We start from the raw sequence: 21,781 nt of genomic DNA, 5'->3' as shown, positions 1-21,781 counted from the left end.
GTCACCAGAGTGAGTGAGTTCTCTTGTGTCTTTTTTTATTCAAAAGGAATTTAGGTACCTAAGAACGGGTGATTTACTAGCAATCTTAGGTCGTTTTTGAAGTGCGTCCACCTCGTTCCGATATCGCAACAGCACATCGTGGAATTTCGCGCGTAGCTCTTCAACGGTTTGTGGTTCCTGACTGAAGGGTAGTGGATCCGGTTCGAGCATGACCAGTGGTTCCATTCGCCCGATTGCGTTCTCCGCTATGGACGCTCTCAGTTCGTTACGCGTTAACGCCTCGATCGATGACTGTAGCTGACCGTGCAGGGAACGGTTCTGTGCGATCAATTGCTTCATGTTACGACTTTGCACCAGGCCGTTGTTACTGCCGTCTTGGGAGATCTTCAACTCGGCCGAAATGCGCCGCCGAAGCCGTTCGTTTTCGGAGCGTAGGTGAGAGACCGTAAGCGTCAGCTGTTCCATCTCGGTGCAAGATGAGTTGGCCGACGGTGCTTTGGTGGGTTTGTTGCGAATGCTGAGGGCTCGATCCGCGTACCGAAGCGTACTAAGTGTTTCCTCGATGTTGTAGTTGGCGGGCGAAACACAGGCCAGCATTAGCGTAATGGAATTACCTCCCAGCGAGTTTTGCAGCAATCGCGTCAGCTTGGAGTCGCGGTACGAAACGAAGGTTTTTTTCGATTTAATCGATCCGATGGACGCGAGGGTTGAGATAACGTTGCCGAGGGCGAGCAGGGCTTTGTTGATTTGAATCGTTTCACGCAACCGTTCACCGGAAGCGCGCGATTTTTTCGTCCGCTCTGAACCGGCCAGGTCCACGAAATGGAGCTGCGAAATCGTTAACTTCTCATCGCCGGCAGTCCGGTACCGCTTGCGGACAATCACCGTGAAGATGGTGTGGCTTCGGTTCGATTGCTTGTTCATGCTGGTTGGTGCCATTGCTCGGCAGCTGGCACCGCGCACCAACCACCGGAACGTTTCCTCCGTGCTGGACACGGGGACCTCCGTGAGTCCGGGAACGATGATACCGGCGGTGGTCTCACGAATGCCGACCAACCGTTCGTAGCGATTGCGCTGCGAAAACAGGTCGTACACGTTCTCCTGATAGATTTCCATGAACGAGCACAGTACCCGGTAGGATGTTTCGGTTTCATCATCCGCTGGCGCTCCGTTGACTACTTTGAAAATATCCAGCAATGCCCGAGGCAAAATACCACTGTCGGCGTTCAGGTGACCATCGAACGATGTGCCGATTGTGTAGGTTTTCCCCGAACCGGTCTGCCCGTACGCCAGGATGCAAACGTTGAACCCTTCGAACAGGCGCAACACTAGACGCCGCACAGAGCGTTCATAGACTTCCGTTTGTGTGGCCGTCGGGCCGAAGACATCGCTGAAAACAAATTCTTCCGAGTCTCGGGCCACTAACCGTGCCCCGTCGGGCGATGGCTGCGTAACGACACTCTGGCATCCTCGCTCGCGTTCCTGCTCCGACAGAGGTCGGATGCGTACCGCAACTTGTACTGTTTCCGGTACGGCAGCCATGTGACGACGGTTAGTCAACGATTCCGTTTGCGTTTGCGAATTTTGCTTCAAATGTGCTTGTCCCAGTTTGGGGCTAGAGGCTTCGTAAGGACGCCAAATCGAAATGTGAACAAATATTTCAAAGTGCACCAACGGCAGACAATTGTACCACTTTACAGAATGTTTAACAGCGGACTCTGCTTCAGTTGGCTGGGTTGCTGCGATTCAACATTTGGCGATTACCGTGTTGACCGACAACAAATTCTGCCTGTGGCTTTTCTAGATATTTTACTACAATATTACTCAGAAAGGTCTCATACATCTTGGTGTTAAAGTACTTGTAAAACGATGCCGTTTTTAAGCATGGCTTTTTTGCATGTAGAAGTTCTCCACACGAACAGAACATCGAAGTTCAAAAGTGACAGATGGTGTTCCTTGTTTTTGTTTTGATTTTGTAACTGCAATGATTATGGCAATCGGTCGGCCAGCATTAAAACATAATCGAGCCGTTTTGCGCGGCCTTTAACATTATTAATGTTCCGCAAGGTGGTCATAGGTGTATCGGGCGGTGTAGACAGTGCCGTTTCAGCGTATCTGCTGAAAAAACGTGGTAAGTAGGCAAGCCGTTGGACTGCGGAGATGGAGACTAATCCAAGTGCCGTCGCTGCAGGGTTCGATGTATGCGGCGCTTTTATGAAAAATTGGGACCTTATCGACGAATCTGGCTATTGTTCTGGCGAGCAGGATTGGGAAGATGCACAACGATTATGCCGCAGGCTAGCGATACCACTGGAGCAGATAAATTTTGTTAAAGAATACTGGAATGAAGTGTTTGGGTAAGTCGAGCGAAAGGTTTGTGTCCGGAAAAAGATAACAGACGGAATATTCTTTCGTTTGCAGAAGCTTTCTGAAAGACTACGATGCAGGTATCACACCGAATCCGGACATCCTATGCAATCGACACATTAAGTTTAACTATTTCTACCACCACGCTCGAAACCAGATGAATGCGGACGCGATTGCCACCGGCCACTATGCTCGGACCAACTTTGGACCTTTTCTAGAGCATTATTCGGAGAACGAAAGTATGGCCATAACCTGAGTCACTTTTCTTGCAATATGTTCCCACGAAGCGTACGTTACATTTTAGGGGTTCGTCTTTTTATGGCACCGGATCCCATTAAAGATCAAACGTTTTTCCTTTCACAAATCACCGCCGACACACTGCGTCGTACGATGTTCCCGATTGGTGCTCTCACTAAACCACAGGTCAAACAGTTAGCCGCCGAAGTAGGTTTGGAGGCGTTCGCACGAAAGAAGGAAAGCATGGGAATTTGCTTCGTTGGAAAGCGCTCATTTCAGCAGTTCATTGCCGAGTACTTAGACACCAAACCTGGCCCGTTTGTGGACATTGACAGTGGGCAGCAGGTTGGTCAGCATGCCGGAATTCATCATTGGACGGTAGGGCAGAAATGTAAAATTGGAGGGTGTCTGCAGCCATACTACGTGTTTCGAAAACATCGTGACACGAACGTGATCGATGTGGTTTCCGGGCACGACCATCCGCTTCTGTTCACCGATATGGTGTACGCGGAAAACCCCGTTTGGATTAACGGTCCCCCTGGATTGGATCACGGGGCTGTCGTGAGGTGTTTGTTTCGCTTTCAACACACCAAACCACTAGTGGGTTGCAGCATTTTTCAGTCACCCTTGGGGCGAAATGATAACGTTTCTGGCGAGAGCAGGTCAAAACTGTTCATCAAACTAGATCAACCATTGAGAGCGATCACGCCAGGCCAATATGCTGTCTTTTACCGCAATGAGGAGTGTTTTGGAAGCGTACGCATAGTGCACCCAGGGCCGTCAACAATATACAGTGCAACCAGTTAGCGAGCAATAAAACATATTTGAAGTATCATAAAGCCCAAAAGCTGTTATAATTGTAGAGCTGATAAAAGTATTAACCTTTCGAGATTTGGCTCCCGATGAGACAAGAGGTGCAAAATGTGCCTAAAACAGGGTGATTTGGTAATTTAGATTTCTGATCCTGTGTTCTCTTCTGCCTTAGAATTTTTCATGAATTCAACTTAAATTGAAATCCACTCTCTTTTAATAAGTCTACAGAATTGATTTATTTTACGCTTAAATTTATGAAGAGCACCAGCTCTACTTAGTCCTACATCTCAATAATTTATTGTACTCGTTGCCCATAGCAGAACCTTCAAAGAGCGAGCAGCATCAAAGAAGGCGTCCTACCGTAGCAGTGTTGGAGTCGAAATGTGTAAAAATTAGTCCCCACGTGATAGCTCTAATCGTCATTAAAGACTCGCAACAAAGCAACCCCCTTCAGCTGCATCTGATTTTATCGTTTTGAATCCCTGAAACAGACCTTGCGGAAGCGAAACGATACCAGTTATACACACAAACACACATGCACACAAAATTAGAAACTAGCTCAACATCACGGTAAGGGCATCGAGAAACTTTGTACAATCTGAGTGCTGAATCTGAATGACGGAGGTTTCGAAGAAATCGGCCGAGATCACTGCGCCGCTTCGGTTGCCGGCCTCTTCGAACGCTTTCGCAAAAAAGTGTCGGCTGTCCTCGCACACCGGTGGAATGCCGGCAAGCAACGAAATGCCTTGCTGCAGATCTATCGGTGCTACGGCGATGAGGGGTAACTCCTGCGCCCGGCGATTTCGAGACACGGCCACATGTGCTCGCAGTAAAAATCGAGCCAATATCAGTAGGCCATAGGGGCAGCTGAAGAACGGCACTTCTTCCTGGAGCACAAAGTACAGAAACGCACCAGCCGACCGGATCTGGTGCTGTTCGAGACTGCTCTGGACCTGCTTGAAGGTGGCCGTGAGAAGCGTTTTGCACATCTCGATGCCCTCGTCAAGGATCGGCTTCTTCGACCGTGACAGCGCATCCATCGACTCGAGAAAACAGGCCTCCGGTAGCCGATCTTTGCGCACCGATTCCAGGATGGCGAGCATCGAGTACACGTAGTCGGCGGCCGAGTAACGGTTCCGGTAGCCGTACTGCAGCACAAACGACGCGTACGTCACATCCGGTAGGTTGTACTTTTCGGCATACTGCTCCATCTTCTCGTAGAACTCCTTGCGCAGCACGAGATCCATCGCGCTGAACGTTTGCTTCGCTTGCACCAACGGGAGGCCCATGTCGACCAGCAGCTCGTGCATGGTTTTTTCGCCCTTGTACGTCCACAGCTTCAAGCGACAGGCGGGATAGTAGGAGTAGCGGAGCGAATCAAGGACGCTCCAGTGGCGAAACAGGGCCAACTGCAGATCGCTCTCGAACGCGATCTTCACCGACGTTTGAATTGCCCGATCGCTCGCTTTGTTCGTGAGGCGCGACACGTGCGACTGTATCCGCTCGACCAGCAGGGTGTAGGTTGAACTTTCGACCTTTCCGAGCAGCTTCTGCTCCGTAACACCGACGATCGCCCACCACAGTAGATCGAGCGAATCTTTCGACATGCCCCAGGCCAACTCGAACACACCGAGCGCCGAACTTTGGGCGTAGTAGGCGTACTGCGCGTACTCGAACATGAGCGTTATGCGCCGCTCTTGCCACGCTTTCCGTTCTCGCCGGCGCACCAAACGTTTCTCGATGCGTTGAACACGCAGATTGGAGCCGCCGCCGCTTTCCTCATCACTCTCGTTACTACCGCCGTCGTGGTCCTGCTCATCCTCGTCACTCTCGTTGTCGGAGTCTTGGAAGATGTCCTCAAACGCCGGTATGTTTTCATTCTTGTTCATCTCTCCTAGTATCCGCACCTAAAATCGAAGCAATCGAGGCAACAGTATTTGGTTACAATTCTGCCCAAAAGCTACCGCTCGTTCGCCCTCAAACCTAACCTGCCCATCGCTGTAAACGTTGCACACATCGTACGGCCGGTGGGAGTCGCAGATGAAGAAGACAACATCCTGCTCCGGCTGCAGTACGTCGACGATGTCAATGCTGCCGCCACAGTTGACCAGCAGCACGTACCGTACGGCTTCCTTGTGCTGGTTGAACGCTCGCTTCATGCCCGAAATGCCCATTATCGGCACGATCGAGTAGAGCACATTGTCGCAGCGGAACAGTGCCTGCAGGATCTTGCTGGCACAGATCGCGTCCAGATCATAGTTCACCAGCACCAGAATGCGTTTGCCGAGGAGCTGCTGGTAGAAATCTCTCCGTAGGTCTGCGATAAACATCGTCACAGGTCCCAGGCGGGCCTCCCAGTTTAGGCGTGCATCAACCGAAAACCGACGGAATACGATTGGACGCGATCAGACTATGCGCATTGTGGAGGATCGCTCGTTGTTGGGAAAAGTGAAAAAGGACACGATCGTGAATGGCGATCCGGGCACACAAATAGCAGACCGCACGGCACACACAAAAGCGAATAACGCGGACGAGACGCAACGAATCAAAACAAGCTGCACCAGTGTGAACGGAATTCGCGCGCGCCGAAAGATTGTCACGCTCTGACGGCGTAAACTGTCAAAATGCCCCGTTTAGCGAGGGGTCTGTCAATGGTACGGAAATGTGTTCACATCATATGCTGTTCGCTGGGTTGTAATTAATACAATTGGACGCCGTAATTCTCGTGGAAGTCATATTTAATTAGGATATTCTTCTTTCCATTCCCAACGGACTAAATGGCGAGTGCAGACTTTTCCACAGAAGACCCCATCAGCTAGTGGCGCCCGCACCAAGAATAAACACCGCAAACTGTCAAACTGACCGCGAAAACGAATCAGAAATTATCGATGCAATTGTTGTCGTCATCCAGCATCGCATGCAGTTTCCGCCCGTTCCGTTTTGTCGCCGTGTGTCGGTTGGTCCGGGTGTCTGCGTTCGTGTTCGTTCGTTCATCCCATCGATCACCTGTGACGCCAGATAATCAGCGCGCGTATCAGTTATTTTTACGCTCGCAACGAAAGCTACGTGCGGGGGGCGGTGTATCCGACCGATAGGAACCAGATTCGCGACACGTTCCACACCGTACGGTTCATACTTGGAGTCACAGTCGCTCACAAGCGCCCAGTTTGTTTTTCGCGCATTACCGTGAAGTGCTAGCCTGGCAAGAGTGAGCAGACCGCGCCGAGTGGAGAGAAAATTGGTTTTCCAATTGCTTCCTGCAACCACTAAGTGCATCTTGTAGAACGGTGCACGCGTGTTACAAAACAGTACAGACACCGTTTGGGAAACCAGAACCACTTAGCCGAACGGGGCGAGTGTAGAATGTCCGGGAAGAGCATAATGAACAAGTTTGTCATACGGAACATTGTGCAATTGGCAGTGCACTGTACGTACGTGTGCGTGTTCTACCTGATGCTGCTGTCGCTGCTGGACACCGCCGGTATAGGCGCGGACAAGATGCCCCAGGAAGATATTTCCGTCGTAACCGAGGTGGACGATGAGGTGAGTTGTCCCACCCTGCCCCCAGCACATGCTCCGTGGTAAAAGCCGTCTTTCCGCGTTCTTCTTCTCTACCCCTTCCGCAGGTGGCCCCGAATGGAAGTAGCGGTGTGCCGACCGAAGATAAGGGCCTCCTGTCATCCGATATCGGTTTCGTGCACGCTTTCGCCGCGTCCTTTATGGTCATTATCGTTTCGGAGCTCGGCGATAAGACGTTCTTCATTGCGGCCATCATGGCGATGCGTCACCCGCGGCTCACGGTGTTCGCGGGGGCCATCGCTGCCCTCGCACTAATGACCGTCCTCTCGGTCGTGTTCGGAATGGCGGCCACCATCATTCCGCGTGTCTACACGTTCTACATCTCGACCGCACTGTTCGCCCTGTTTGGGCTGAAGATGCTCAAGGACGGCTACTACATGTCGGCGACCGATGCGGCCGAAGAACTGGAAGAGGTGCAGTCCGATTTGCGCAAACGCGACGACGAGGTAGGTCAAGCGCACTCCGGTCCAAAGCTAGGAAGCGGTTTCCTTACGCTGCGCTCCCAAACGAGCAACTACTCATCTCACCTCGCCAACCCATCCCGAGAGCGCGCGCCACGGCACACTGGCCACGGGTCGGTTCGATGCTTTTATGATTTCGAGCGCCCGTCAGACGGCATTCTCGTGGTCAATGCCTTCCGACGGGCGATTCCCCTCTGTATGTGTTTGCAAACAAATTGTTTTGTTTTATTATTTGATGATGCCGATGCGTCCCCTGTCTGGCCCTGCATGAGGATCTTCCTTAGTTCGTGTCGCCCCGTGTCCCCATCCCAAAATGGCAACGGTTCCACCGCGTACGCGGCCGTGTAGATAACTCTGCCAGTACCGTGCCGGCGAACCCCATTCTTATCTGTCTGCCCAGCCGGTTCGCGCGTCCCAGCCTCCCTTCGCACACCCAATGCGGCTGCGTTTCGTACTTTCTGACCATGAGATGGCAGTGCTTTCTTCTGCTTTAATTCGGTCACCCTGGTAACCCTGACCTACCCCTCGTTGGGTGCGTACGTTTACGATTACTTTTCAATTGCGTTCCGTTTTGGGGCCTAATGAACAGCGGCTTTTTGTAGCGGACTACTTTGGTTTCGAAAATCGTGTGCGAGTCCTTATCGCACGCACTCAAACCACAGACGTCACAGTTGGCCGTGCAGGTGACATCCGAGAACAACCAAACATTTATTCGCTTCGAAACAACAGCTACATCGTGGGAACCGCATGTATGATAACGGTTGAAGATTAACCCAAGAACCTCACACGAGGTCCTTCAACTGTAAGACCCCGTATCTTAGAGTTGGGCTTCCGCAGGGTAGATTTCGGCAAACAAAACTCGCCAAATGGCTGATAACCGTGGTATTCGGTGCTGGGAAACGTCGTGAGATTAACCGTGTAGCGGGGTCCGTGGCAAGTTTGGCTTGTGCAATAGCTACGTTTGGAGTTTTGGTTACGATTTGCTTGATGGAATTAAAAAATCCATGTCTCCATGACCGCACTAAACTCTCGTCTCGATAATTCCTAATAATACATTGTGATAACAGTTAAACAATCCACCGTCACCACCATACTCACTACTGATTACTCTTTTATCAATTGACTTGAATTTATTCCACCTATCGGTCACGTATATCAAAGGCATCTGCGTGCATCCATTTTGGAACCTTTGTCAATGGGCACCTAAATGGTATCACGTTCGAAAGACTCTTGGAACTATGCTGAAGATCTGTCCACTCGCAAAAGTAATCGCTTTTAACCTATTTTCCTTGCGACGCTACTTCTTCTAGCATTCGGTGTACACTTTCGTAATTTCTTTTCCTATTTCTTGACCAATGTTTAAGAAGTTTTTCATGTTTATACCCCCTTAGATAGTGTGTGTATGTTTCTTTCTCCCTAATCGTAACTAACATCTGCAACCTGCTTTCAGTGATGCTCCCCCAATCAAGTCCTTAAATTAGAGAGCTTAATCGTGATCGCATTCGGTTGTAGCAGACTTGTGTCGCTTTTGGTACCAACAATAGTACCGCTTTGTTCCGGATGGATGTGCTTGAGAGGACCGCAATACAAGTATCACCCAAACGTTGGCTCTGTGTGTACTTTCAAAGCAAGCCCTATCGAGAAATCAGTTTGCCGATAGTTTGTCGCCGGAACACAAACGTTGTTTATTTTCTGTGGTGTGTTTGTTCACTCGCCATATTTTAAACAGAGATCATAGCACAAACCCCTTCGATTCCACAATATGCGTCCACTAGGCGTTCTTGTTTATATTTATATCGCTATCTTTGTGTAGCACCAACGTTTATGTCCGTAGTTAAAACGCGCACGTCACGGTCCGTGTGATGTGATTGAAAACCGGAAGCCTAATTTACTAGCAGATGTCGGCAAGCCTCAAATGTGTCTCCCAAAATGCCTCTACAATTGTTCGGGTGGTTAGGTAATTTGCTTTACTTTACGACGGACATCTGCGAGTGTGTGGTCTTTCGAAGTGCTTTACAATGTAATTTCTATACGGCCCCGCGTAGTCAGACGAGCGGCCCTGTATAAGATGAAAGACGACAGCTTGCGACTTTTTTTCTTTTATTAATTTATTATGTCACAAAGTTTTGTGTTTAATGGCTCATCCACCTCTCTAACCAACCCACCATTCGGCCGTTAGCTACCATTTGCCATTTCTTCGCCAAATCATCCACAAGCAATTGTGAACCACCAGCACCACCTCTCTCTCTGTCAGTGCCTAACACACCTAATACCATAACACTCCCGCTAAAAAGCAACAGGAAAGCTCTGACCGTTTGCCATGATACGTCATTTCTCTTATTCCGGCTCCTAACCCCGAACCCGATCGTGCGTAGTTGGCGCGATCGATGAGCGGCAGTCGCAAGGAGACAGTCGAACTGGTGCCTCTCAGCGAAACCGAGGACGACAGCAAGCACCGGATGATGCTGCCCCGCAACGGGGCCACCCACCGTGCGAACGGCTCGGTGCACTCGCTGGCCGAACCGGGCACCGGAGGAGGTCCTGCACCGACCGCAGTATTATCGTCGTCTTCGTTGCGGCTGTCCGCGTCCGCCTCTCAGCTACACTCAGGTGGCCATCATCATCATCATCACCAAAGCGCGGCTTCGGCGGCGGCGGCGGGGACCACTAGCGGTCCGCTTATGGACGGACTGCAATCTAGTCAGCAACAGTTTATTGCACGAAAAGCCAAAGGAATCTCAACGATGGTCGGTGACGGGGCCATAATATCTACCGAAAATCTTGGCACCGGAGGCGGTGACAGCGGCGGCGGTGGACAGATGTCGGTGAGCAGCGACAACAGTGTGCGGGACGCACTGACCTCACCCGCCGTGGCCCTGCTGGAAAATGGTGGAGGTGAAAGCGAACAGCGGCAACGCTTGCGGGGTGGCGGTGGGGCCAACGCCAACGGATCGATCGCATCCGGGGCCGCCGATCAGCATCATCCGCCGGGCGTCGTCGTGGCTGGTTCCACGCTCGGCGGCAGCAAAATGGTTAGCGAAGGCGCCGAGGGGGAACCACCACCATCAACACCATTATTCCTCCCTTTACCACCTCAAAACTGTCCATCGGTCAGACAAACACACGGAAACAGTTCCATCACAGCATATCCCACAAAAAAAGGTTATCATGTTTGAATGCGACTGCTTCAATCACAAGATATTACGCCGCGGTATGCAACCCTCTGAGCCGCGTTTTATCACCTTCACCGTGCATCAGTTGCCTGTTTTACAGTGTATCCTAAAATGAGGAATGAACGTTTTTGTTTGTTGAGCAATAACAAAAACCCCTATCATCATTTTAATTGCATAACCCATTTTGGAGCACCGTTCGGCAGCAGAATCGGATGCACAATCCTTCTCTCTTCCATCTGTTATCATCCATTATTTTGTTGGGTCCATGCTCTTCGCTTACGATTCTTTGTTTGAATTCATTTTTGTTACATTATTTTGCTTTTTGTTGTTTTACCGTTTCTGGTTTTGCTTTTTTATGTTACTTCTAATGTTCATTTCGATTTTACTCTTACTTTTACGTTCTGTACGTTCGTTGCTTCGAACTACCACGGTTAACAACTAACGTTCGCCGTGTGCGGTTGGACAGTTGAATCCACCGGTTCGAGGGACGGTGGACCTTCGGAGGGCACAGAATCCGAAGCATTTCTTCGCAGCGCAGCGTTCACTGTGTGTCTGTCTTACGGGTTTTGGTTTGATATTTTCATTCGCCTGGGTGTTTGCTTTACTGTTTTGTACTGCTTTGGGAAATGCGTGTACCGAATGGAGAAAATCTGAAAACGTAGCTCAAAATAGCAGTGACAGGTTAGTGTACCGTTGAGGCTGGAGGCGTTGGACTTCACGTTAGCGATGTGTGCACATTACAGTACTCCACTGTGGTGTCCCAACCTGCAGTACGCAATCGTTCCTACGATCGCATTGGCGGGCTAAAATGGTTCGGATGCACATAAATTAGAAACGACACTTTATGTGCATGACGCAAATAACGTGCACACACTTCGAAAGCACTAGAGAAGTTGTTCCCGACTGTGTGGTTGTTGCCCGCCCCAGAGAACCACGTGTTAATGACTGCAACGCGTAGTTATTAAATAATTAGTTCATATTAACGATAAAGAGCGTGCAGTAGTCGTACCTAAAGCTTTACCGATCCACTTCCGTTGTATTATTAGCATTAATTTAGTATTGCCGCTAAGTGTAAGTTAACATGTATTAAATCGTGCTAATCCATCGCCAAAACTCCGCCACAAACGGAGTGAAGCTTTTCTGATCCCCACAAACCCTCATTCGCTTCGCTAACGCCAACCTTTGGCTGCTTTATATCTGTAGTCTTTGTTAATCTGTTCGAACTCGCGGTTTTACTATCTTCGTTTGCTCCGTTGCGCGGCATGTGTTCAGCTCTCATCCGTAGTTCTGTACATGTGTGTGTGTTTGTGTTTCGCCTTAAAATCGAGTCTGGTGTGAAATTGTGATAAAAACAAACACAACACGACAATACACTCCTTTCACTGTGCCGCGTACTAATGAAACACTACAACCGAAAGCGCGATCGTTTCAACGATCCTCCGCATGATCCTTTCAATCGGCGCACACCCATCAACAGCCTCTTCCCATAGGGCATCCTGTTTTATTCCAACACACAAGCCCCCGAACATATTCCCCAGCATCCGACCAAACATGATCGCGGACACTAATTGATACTGACCAAACTTTACGTCTGTCTGTATCCATTTTTCGTGCCTGTGTGGCTGGTGGCGTGCGTGCAGCTCGAAAGAGAGGTCAGTGCCAGCGGAAGCTTGATGAAGGTGCAGGACGCCGAAACGGGAGCAACGCGCCGCGGAACTCGTCCGCGCAATCTGGCCCTCCGCATGCTGTTCCGGATCTTCGCGCAAGCCTTCACGATGACCTTCCTGGCCGAGTGGGGTGACCGGTCCCAGCTGACGACCATCATTTTGAGCGCCCGCGAAAATGTGTACGGAGTGATTGCGGGCGGCATCATCGGGCACTCGATCTGTACCGGACTGGCTGTGATTGGTGGGCGCATGATCGCCCAACGAATATCTGTCCGCACTGGTGAGATGCCGCGATCGGTAGAGCTGCCGTGTCCCGTTCAAGTGCCTAATTTGTCTTGCATTTCTTCTCGCTTCAGTTACCCTTATCGGTGGTGTCGTGTTCCTGCTGTTTGCCGTCAGTGCCCTGTTTTTCGGCCCAGGCGAGGAAGAACCGGCCAAAGTGCCATTCGCCGGCTCACCTTAAACGGGCGCGCGACGGCCCCTCGTTTCCTCCCCGGGTTAGGCATGGTCACCTAACCGATGATACTTTCCGACCCCCAAGTGGAGAATGGGTTGCGGGAAAGGGCCAAACACAGGGGATCTCGCGTGCTCGGTATTGGCACTTGATTAGTGGTCTGTTAAGCTCGTGTGTTTGCCGTATGTAAGATGTTTGTTTATGAAACGCTAGCAGGCTCGGTATCGTGAATCCCTCCAGTTGAAGATCCTTTATAGCTTAGGAATAGGACAAGAGAAAGAGAAAGAAAGAGAGAGAGAGAGATCAATCGCAAACCAAGGTAATATTGGCATAGGAGTAGAAAAGTATTTTTTTAATGTTTATCAAGACTCACGCGATTGGCCAGAACTTTGGTCGGCAAATACTATACCCTGCAGACAGGAGGAGTAGTCCCAAAAATACTGTACGTGCCCATTTGTAGAAGCTACACAAAAGAGAAGTTTGGTATTTGTCTGATGTCTAATTTGTCTTAAATTCAAGACGACGCCGGAAGGCAAAAGAAGCATACCACGAACAGCTCTTGCCCCAGTTTGATCAATAAAGTTGCGTCGGGAAACATTTGTAAAATAAACAAAGCAACTCTCTAACTGTAAACGTTGAATGCATGATAAATCATGACTTTGGAAGATTGATGACAATGTTAGCAATCAATCAATAGAAATAAATGTGTAAATGGATGGAAAGCATGCTCATTGTTTTGAGGTGGGTTGAAAGTAAGACATAAACATTGCGACAGATAGACAGATGAAGACATTGCGACACTGACGAATAGACAGAATGTAGACGAGAGAAACACACAGGTTATGGGTTCGACACATAGACAACAAAGGATCGTTATAAATCGGAACAGTGACACGTGAAGCAATTCTGATATGGCCATCAGGATGAGATATATATCTTATTGAGCAGGGACGCTGCGTCAACAGGCAATCCTCTCCTGTGTTCAAGTGTCCTCAAGCCGAGGCAACACGGGTTTTAGTTAAGCACATTACCGGAATCATACCATCAAAGGACGAAAGGAACAGCTATAAACCTAGTAAACCTGCATCACTGGTGCAGCCACATAACGCAAGCGAACTCAAGGATCGGTCGGAGAAGAGAACTGTTTACCTCGGGAATTGTAAAAACAATCGCATAAATAAAAAGACAAAAAACAATGATCGTATTGATTTGCATATATATTTGGAAAGAACGGAAACATTGAAAGTAATAAGTTTACGCTGTTATACCGTAGTACAGTGAATGATACTCACAGCATCGACCATGAGTCGCATTCATTTTCGATAGTTTTGCTGTTAAAAATGGAAAGCCCACGAAGCGTATGTGAAACATTACCAAATCCATAAAGTATAAAGAAACGACCGTATTGTAACAGTCAGAAAGTGGCAAGTGCAAACGGTGCAAAGATGTCACATTCCTTGTTGTTCGACTAATTATGGTGGCCATCCAATAGTGCTGTGAATCAACATTTCCTGGCAGAGATTCTGCCAGGAATTACTTACTTCTTTTGAACAGACTCTGCTAAGTCACCGTCATCGACTGAAAAAACTCGCAAACCAGTTGGATTTAGGAAAGAGCGGAATTTGAATATTCCTCCTTAGAATTTATTCGTAAATAAAGGTATGCGTTCTCACTATTAGTATCGATTGGAACATCGGACCGGCCAAAAGAGCGCTGTCGGTGCCTTTTAAATAACGGTTGTTGGAATTGCTTTGCTGTCATCAAATACTACACCAGAAAACTCGGAACAACCCGTACACGGTTGACCGTCGGTCTGTCTTTTCGTAAACCCCCAATCGATCACCATTGCTGGCCGCCGTCGTATTTGCTTGCGCCCCCTAGAGTTTAAATCGCTCCATCGCTCTAATCTATAAATCGAAGGTATATAATATCTGTATGTCTTTTTCGGTCTAAATGATTAAGGTAAAAAATAAATTCACGCCATCGCGGCCGCACTAGTTGTGTCTCTCCTACACCAGTAGTCGCTATATCTGGAACCAATCGTTTGTGAGTATGTTCCAATATTCAGTGAAGTAAAAGCAATACAAATTAGTGTACAAACTCCTAGCACGCAAGCAAAACATCTGTTGATTTCACTTATTACTCACTTGCTCATAATGCAGAGCTTGTCATTATCGTTTAAGTTACTTAAAGTAATGGAAAATCTACTGCTCTTCGCAATGGAAATGCAACGCGCAAAGGATGTAAAAGCGTGAGCAGTAATTACTTACATCACCGGACAGTAAATCTTTTTGAATAACAATAAAACACCGGAACGTATCCGATCCGTTTCCGCTGGAGGAGAATCAATGGTATTTTCAAAACCGTTGTGTTTTTTAGGATCTGCGTTTTCCAAGCCTTTTTCTATGTTTGTCTGAAGGTTCCCTGTAAAACGAGCCGTTTGCCATTCTTTATTTCACTGTTCTGAGTTTGCGCTCGTCCTTTGTTGCTGCAGAATGATCAATCTTAAGCGTTTTGCAAACGTTCGCGGTAAAGTAATGCACGCAAGCCTTAAAACGTATTATAAAAAGAAAAGAAAATACAAACTATGCAGCTCTTAGTGTCTAGATACTTTTAAATAATTTAATAGAAAAGTGCACCACACTTAACAGAGTGCAGTGTTGGAACGTGTGTTTCGTCTTTTTCGTTGACTGAGAAAAGGATAAATGTATGTAGCGCGGTAAGTAGAGTAGGAACGTACTGGAACGTTACAACGCCAGAGCATTCCCTGAGCACCCGCGCGTGTCTTTCTTTAAGCATCAACCTTCCTCATAAAAACAGTAGCAGCAGTTCCGTATCGGTTTAAGTAGCGGCAAAGTAGAGGGATAAGAAAACCATTCTCCCTCAGGATTCTGTGTTCGATTAACGGTCTCAATTCATCTAAAACTAAACCAACCGGCGCGATGGTAGAAGTCTAGGCTTGTCGCGCCGGAAAATGCTGCGCGCGTAAATCGGATTAAGAAAAATGATTGCTTATCGTAAAATTATACCAAATTAGCGAAGAATAAATCAAAATAGACGAAAAAAAACCTCTCCACTTGGCCCCTGCCTGCTCGTTTGTCGCCTTAAAAGCACCATCGAAAAGATATTTCCACGGCAGCGTTACGACGAAGTGTCCGCTGCAGCACTACTTACGGTGTTGTCCGCCGGTTTGCTTCGGCGACTTCGCTTCACCGGAACGGTTTCATCCGGTGACTCCTGATCGCTGGTGTGGTGAAAGCTGCTCGCAGCACACGAATCGTCACTATCATCATCCCCCGCCGCACGCCGACGTTGCTGCTTTCCCCTCTTCTCCTGCTTACCGCCGCGCTGTTGAGGCTTAGATTTTCGACCCGTAGCTCCACCACTTGCCGAGGCTGCTATTACCAACTGCTCGTCACCATCGTTCCATCCACTTTCTTCCTCCTCACAATCCGACTCGATCTTCGCTTCCTTCTTCATCCCATTAATAAACGAGGATGCCATCGCGACGCCGCGGTTCGTCTTAGGTATGCCCAGCGTCCGCTGCTGACAGTGGAAGATGTGCTTCGAGATAGCGCTCTTGTTTTTAAACTTCCGGGAACAAAAGTAGCACACCACCTCGACGCCGTCCATTTCGTGGAGCCGGCCGTGCTTGGAGTAGTTGCTCGGATCGGCGAACGTTTTGCCGCACACTTCGCAGCGATACGGGCGGTACCCGATGTGGCGGTACGTGTGCGCCCGATACTGATCTTTCCGGGCGAACATCTTGCCGCAAACTTCGCACGATATGCCCTTGAAGCCCGGCTCCGTTTTCAGGTGCATCGTCATGTGACGCTTCAAATCGTACGACCGTTCGAACTCTTTTCCGCAGTAGTCGCACACGTGCGGTTTCGGGACCGGCACGGAAACGTTGTGACGCCGAACGTGTTTGTGCAGATCGCCGGAGGAAATGAACGCGAAGCTACACTCGACGTACGGACACTTGAACGGTCGGTAACCGGTGTGAATTCGTATGTGACGAGTCAGATCGCCCGTCTGAACAAATGAACGGCCACAATACTGGCACGAACGGCGCTTGATGGCCGCGTGCACCTTCGAGAGGTGCGCCTTGATTGCGGGCATATCGCTAAACTGTCCACCGCATATGGTGCACTTGTAGTGGCAGCCGACCTCCGCTTCAATGATCGTCACCTTGGCCAATTCGAACGGTGTTAGGCGATTCGGATCCTCTGGCTCTAACTTGGCTTCGGGCACCTCGGCTGGCGGTTCCAGTACACTGCTTTCCAACACTGCTGTTGTTACTGCTGTTGCAGCAGCAGCAGCTGCCGCGGCTGCATCTGCGACTGCTGCTGTCGACGCCGTTTCGTTCGCTTTCGTTTGTTTGACTAGCGTCGGCGAATCAAGCACCAGCCCGGGATTTACGTCGATATTGGGCTGTTCATCGATCACGGCCTGCTCTTGCATTTCTTGCTTTGCTTCTGCTGCTACCACCACATTCCGATTGCGAACAGTAGACGGACGGTATTCGTCCTTTAAGTTCGATATCTTCGCCGTAACCGGTGTGAACGGTTCAGGTGGTGTAGGTTCCTTCACCGACGGTGTCACGTTGGTGTCTGCACGGCCCTTCTTTACGGTAGCTTCGTCACTGGAGTCGGTTAGTTTTCGCTTACCTCCCACTATCTCATCCGTGTCCAACACAGTGTCCGCCATCGCATGGCTTGGTGTTCCATTTATTTCTACTAGCGGGACTACTTCCTGCTCGTCCATCCCATTCGTCGTCGCGTCCGGCTCAATGTGATGGCCATTTTTATCCAACCCATTGGTTGTTTCAGGGGCAGTAATCAGGGCAAGTGATGCGTTTTCAGTCATATTTTCTGCTTCTCCCGATAGAACGGTCTCCTCATTACGTGCAACCACGTTCGACGCAAGGTCTCCATTCGGACTCATATCCAGCCGGTGAACGTTCATCAGGTGCTTTTTGTACCAAAGCTCAGTCTTAAAGGACATGTCACAGCTGCGACACTGAAAATCTCCAAAAATCAGTTGTGGTGGAGTTTCAGCGACTTCCATTGCTTCCTTTGCCTTGGCCGATAGTTTTCTGCCGACGCGACTCAACCGCTTCACGGTGGTCTCATCATGCTCGCTCGCACCGATACCATCATCTGACCTGCCTTCAACATTCGCTTCCGCGTTTGCATCGATTTCGTCGTCTTCCTCACTGCCGACAGTCGAAGGTGTTTGGCCGATGGTCGCTTGCTCTGCACCGTCATCATGCTGCACTTTGCCTCGGCATATTGCCTCGTCTTGCTCAATTGTTTCCAAGCCTGATTTGGAACACTTTGTAGCATTAGTGTTAGCTGAAGCATCGAAGACGGATTCATTGCCACTATCGCTGCTGGGAGACGACTCTTTTGTTGCCTGCGGCAGCTCCGACTCGGTTGCCGATTCTGCGTTCTGCTCAATTGCGGTCGTCTTTTTCTCCCGTGGCTTTCCGGCTCCCGGTGGAGATGATTCTTGAGTACTATCCGTTTGTAATGTAGCTCCATCTTCTGCGCCGCTCCCGATAATTGGTGCTTCCTGAAGAGATGGTGAACGTACGTTGCCTGCAGCAACCGTCAAAGTAGGTTCGTCACTTTCAGTCTTTTCCGTAGTAGCAACGTCCTTCGGTGTTTCTTCGTCGACTGTAGCGCTGCCGTTGCTGTGATTGCTGGCATCAGGAACCCGTTTGCGCACGCGCGGTGGACAAAGTGCGGCCAGAGAGATGAACACTTTCTGCTGTCTCCCTACCTCGTCCTTACGATTGGGAATATTGCGCGGACTTTTCTGTACAGCAACCGTATTGGTACCGCCATTGGCATCGGTCACTGCATTTTTCGTTGCATGTTCGTTCAGCGGAACAAAATCTTGCCCTGTCCTGTCTCCCGTTGGCGACGAAATGCCGGACGGTGCTGTGATCGCAAGTTGAGGAGAGTGTAGCTTTTTGATCTTCGGCGGACGCCCTCGGCCGCGTTTGACGACGGGAGTAGGTGCAACTGAAAGATGTAAAACAAATTAATTTTCCATTTGTAGTTTGACAGACAGATTGTGTACAATTTTCGCCAAATACTCCAACTTGCATCACCTTAGAACTAGCAGTGTAACCTGCTCCGAATGTTAAATCACCAAAGGCTGGTATCCACTTCATTAAAAACAGATTATCATTAAAAAAAATTAAAAAAAAGTTACATACACAGCACACAAAACGTTGGACAATGGAGCAGCATGGTTGTTTACATAGCAAGCGATGATCATTCGTCAACGCCAACTCTTCACATACGAATGTACGTAGTTGATAGTATTGAATTAAGAATCATGCCTTTGGTATGTAGAAAAATCTCATCGTTACCCACATGGAATATCTGTTTGTCACACGCGATTGACCCCATTGACGGTCACACGAGCTACCAGGTAGCTCCATTTTGTGTTTCCACTACCACCATCACACAAAAACAGGTACGCGTGGAAAGCAAATGGTTGACGTGTTTGGCATGTCGCGAATCGTATGGAGTTTTTTTGTAATGAAAATTGCAATTATTTGTAATGAAGCAGTGCACTTACCAACTGCTTCCGGAGAGACGGCAGACGACGTTGTGGCATGTAGAATATCCGTTACACCATCTTGCAAGTTAAGCTGTGCGCTGCCACTGTTTTTGTTTCTCTCGCCCACCTCAACTAACAGTGCCGGGGATACTTTTGCTTGTGCATCAATAGGACCTGGCAAACCGCAGCTATCATTACTTGCAGCCCGGCAAACGCTTTCGGCGAACGATTGTTGTTTAACGGCGTGGTTTGTGTTTGTTTGTTGTTGAACACATCTGCCGCCTACTGTGACTGTCAATGAGGTGCTCAGCGATCGTTTCACTGTGTTGGTTGCGACGGGTGCCGTGGCCGCAGCACGACACTCAATGCCATCTGGCGAAATGCCGAATCCATTTTGGTGCTGCTTTCCGCCTTCCGGCACTATCACCGGTTTCGTTTCCACCGTCGCTGCCGATGCTCTCGGGTCGTCTTCCGCAGCATCAGGCACCGGTTCTTGTTTGATATGCTGAATGAACGGAGTTACGGTGCTGCTCGATGTATGTTGCTGTTCAGCGCTGGGAAGTGTTCGTAACACGCTACCAACGCCGATCGCCAGTGCCGGCGTCATGCGATGACTAACTACTTCCGGTCCGGGAGGGTGCTCAGTCATGACGAAAGGTCTGGAAACGGACGGAACAGCAGCAATGTCAGAGATGGGCGACGCAACGCTCGCAGCACCGTGGCGATGGGCAAAGTTATGGACCGGCGCTTCCTTTACGCACATTTTCGACCGAATTTGCGGCTGTTGCTGGTGGGCAGAGGAGGGCTTTGGAATCTGCCTCGGTTGCGATGGTTTAACGGCCTCAGGTTGCGCAGGCTGCAGGGACAGTGTTTGAGGACTTTCCCACACGTTGTGCTGCTTGGGTGGCTTACTGCGCTGATTCTGCTGCTGATGGACAGTTGATTGATGGACGTTCACCTTTCGCTGCAGTTCGGTCATCGTCAGAGTCATCGACGCTTGGTGCAGTTGCTGCTGTGCTTGCAGCTGGCGCAGCTGAGATTCATGTAGGAGCTGCATTTGCTGTAAAATCGTTTGTTCCCTCAGCATGCTTTGTTGTTGCTGCAGCTTTTGTTGAAACTGTTGCTGATGCATTTGTTGCTTATGCTTATGATGTGTTCGCTTTTGCTGCTGCATCCCTTGTTGATGTTGCGGTTGCTGCTGCTGCTGCTGCTGTTGCTGGTTTAGCATTTGTTGCTGTAGCAACAATCTGTGCTGCTGTTGTTGCTGTAGTAACTGCTGCTGTTGTTGTTGTTTCTGCCGCTGCTGCTGTTGTTGTTGCTGCTGTTTCTTCTGCTGTTGCAAATACATCGGCAGCGGCTGGCTCGTTGCCTTTCCACCGACCGTTTCCAATGTTACGATTGCTTTTTCTTCCGGGAAGCGATCTCTTGTGCGTCCCACCATACCTGCGGAACCACCAATTGAAACTTCACCGGCCACGCCGTTGTTGCTTCCGCCATTGTTACCAATAATTTCGACCGGGCCAAAGTATAACGTTTGAACCTCATCGTCGTCGAACTGAATGGTGATGTCGCCCAATATATCGTCATCCTCCGGAGCCGGACCCGGAGCCGGCTCCGGTGCTACCTGCACCGCCGGAGGTGGAACGGCCGGGGCGGAAGTCGCTATCTTGTGGCCGTAGTCTGGCATGGTTGCGTTTGCATCGAACATGCGGTTACCCGGCAGCATCATGTATGGGGAAACGTTTTGAGGGCCAGCCGCAACGGTGGCCACCGCTGCTGCAGCGGCAACACCGCCCGTTTTATAAAAATCGTAAGCATTCTTCGTCCGAATGCCGGAACGAGGGCCCGGTTTCTTCGTAGGTCCTGTCGCGGAGCTTCCTGGTGCCGGTGCCCGAGGGGTATGCCAGTTTAAAGTCGCCATTTCCACCGCTAACCACGATGATGATGATAGGGTTTCGGGGTGGATTAGTACTGACGTCACTCGTGTCGTGAATGGTTTACATTAAAACCCAAAATTAATGGACGTCCCCGTAAAAAGGTTGGGCTGCGTTGGATGTCCTCTCATTCGGTCTCAACGCGAAATGTATTAGGCACGGCGCACAATGTGGCGTACGGTCATATTTGTTTATTTGTTTATATTCTTCGCTCACTGTCCCCTGGAAGCTTGCTCAAAAAGGAGAGCCGGGCACTCGTTCACCTCGTATGTGTGAGTGTGCCAAAAACGTGCGACGCGCTGCGCTCCGCAAATCCCACCGTGATGGCGAACACAATATGCAGCCACGCATATAAGCCTCGCTGATCGCGGATGCTGCGGTGACGCCGACGACTCTTCGTTTTAGCGGCGTTCCCGTTTCGGTGAGGATTTTTATGTTTGTTCCACCGACGATCGGTCGGTCTCTTTTCCACTGGACCGTCGGTTGCACCCGCAGCCACCAGCTGCTTTCTTTATTC

The 21,781-nt window shown here is 49.6% G+C and overlaps 4 protein-coding genes across 4 annotated transcripts; 2 read left to right on the top strand and 2 right to left on the bottom strand.

Moving 5' to 3' along the window:
• Nucleotides 1-39: 39 nt before the first annotated feature.
• On the bottom strand, nucleotides 40-1,542 carry LOC131215361 (chromosome-associated kinesin KIF4-like). Its single transcript, XM_058209749.1, has one exon. The coding sequence runs from the start codon at nucleotides 1,540-1,542 to the stop codon at nucleotides 40-42; it is 1,503 nt and encodes a 500-aa protein (XP_058065732.1).
• Nucleotides 1,543-2,014: 472 nt separating this feature from the next.
• On the top strand, nucleotides 2,015-3,411 carry LOC131215360 (mitochondrial tRNA-specific 2-thiouridylase 1). Its single transcript, XM_058209748.1, has 4 exons — nucleotides 2,015-2,131; nucleotides 2,192-2,357; nucleotides 2,422-2,606; nucleotides 2,672-3,411. Exons 1-4 carry the CDS (start codon nucleotides 2,056-2,058, stop codon nucleotides 3,409-3,411), a joined length of 1,167 nt encoding a protein of 388 aa, XP_058065731.1. The 5' UTR covers nucleotides 2,015-2,055.
• A 291-nt stretch (nucleotides 3,412-3,702) lies between these two features.
• LOC131206111 (cell division control protein 45 homolog) lies at nucleotides 3,703-5,747 on the bottom strand. The gene is made up of 2 exons (XM_058198521.1): nucleotides 5,406-5,747; nucleotides 3,703-5,324 (listed from the first exon to the last, which is right to left on the bottom strand). Exons 1-2 carry the CDS (start codon nucleotides 5,745-5,747, stop codon nucleotides 3,972-3,974), a joined length of 1,695 nt encoding a protein of 564 aa, XP_058054504.1. The 3' UTR covers nucleotides 3,703-3,971.
• A 613-nt stretch (nucleotides 5,748-6,360) lies between these two features.
• LOC131206113 (transmembrane protein 165) lies at nucleotides 6,361-13,038 on the top strand. Its single transcript, XM_058198522.1, has 4 exons — nucleotides 6,361-6,960; nucleotides 7,044-7,442; nucleotides 12,271-12,577; nucleotides 12,654-13,038. The coding sequence occupies exons 1-4, from the start codon at nucleotides 6,781-6,783 to the stop codon at nucleotides 12,758-12,760; spliced, it is 993 nt and encodes a 330-aa protein (XP_058054505.1). The 5' UTR covers nucleotides 6,361-6,780; the 3' UTR covers nucleotides 12,761-13,038.
• Nucleotides 13,039-21,781: the final 8,743 nt, after the last annotated feature.

This window comes from Anopheles bellator, chromosome 1 (assembly GCF_943735745.2).
Source record: "Anopheles bellator chromosome 1, idAnoBellAS_SP24_06.2, whole genome shotgun sequence".
Taxonomy (NCBI): Eukaryota; Metazoa; Arthropoda; class Insecta; order Diptera; family Culicidae; genus Anopheles; species Anopheles bellator.
Note: the sequence above shows the minus strand (reverse complement) of the source record. Positions and strands in the feature narration are given on the sequence as shown.

Coding starts and splice junctions, on each gene's coding strand:
- LOC131206111 (XM_058198521.1), bottom strand. CDS start 5,747: ATGTTTATCGCAGACCTACGGAGAGATTTCTACCAGCAGCTCCTCGGC. Junction 5,325..5,405: donor ACGTTTACAGCGATGGGCAG/GTTAGGTTTGAG, acceptor CTTCGATTTTAG/GTGCGGATACTAGGAGAGAT.
- LOC131206113 (XM_058198522.1), top strand. CDS start 6,781: ATGTCCGGGAAGAGCATAATGAACAAGTTTGTCATACGGAACATTGTG. Junction 6,961..7,043: donor TAACCGAGGTGGACGATGAG/GTGAGTTGTCCC, acceptor CCCCTTCCGCAG/GTGGCCCCGAATGGAAGTAG. Junction 12,578..12,653: donor ACGAATATCTGTCCGCACTG/GTGAGATGCCGC, acceptor TTCTCGCTTCAG/TTACCCTTATCGGTGGTGTC.
- LOC131215361 (XM_058209749.1), bottom strand. CDS start 1,542: ATGGCTGCCGTACCGGAAACAGTACAAGTTGCGGTACGCATCCGACCT.
- LOC131215360 (XM_058209748.1), top strand. CDS start 2,056: ATGTTCCGCAAGGTGGTCATAGGTGTATCGGGCGGTGTAGACAGTGCC. Junction 2,132..2,191: donor GTATCTGCTGAAAAAACGTG/GTAAGTAGGCAA, acceptor CCGTCGCTGCAG/GGTTCGATGTATGCGGCGCT. Junction 2,607..2,671: donor GCATTATTCGGAGAACGAAA/GTATGGCCATAA, acceptor GTTACATTTTAG/GGGTTCGTCTTTTTATGGCA.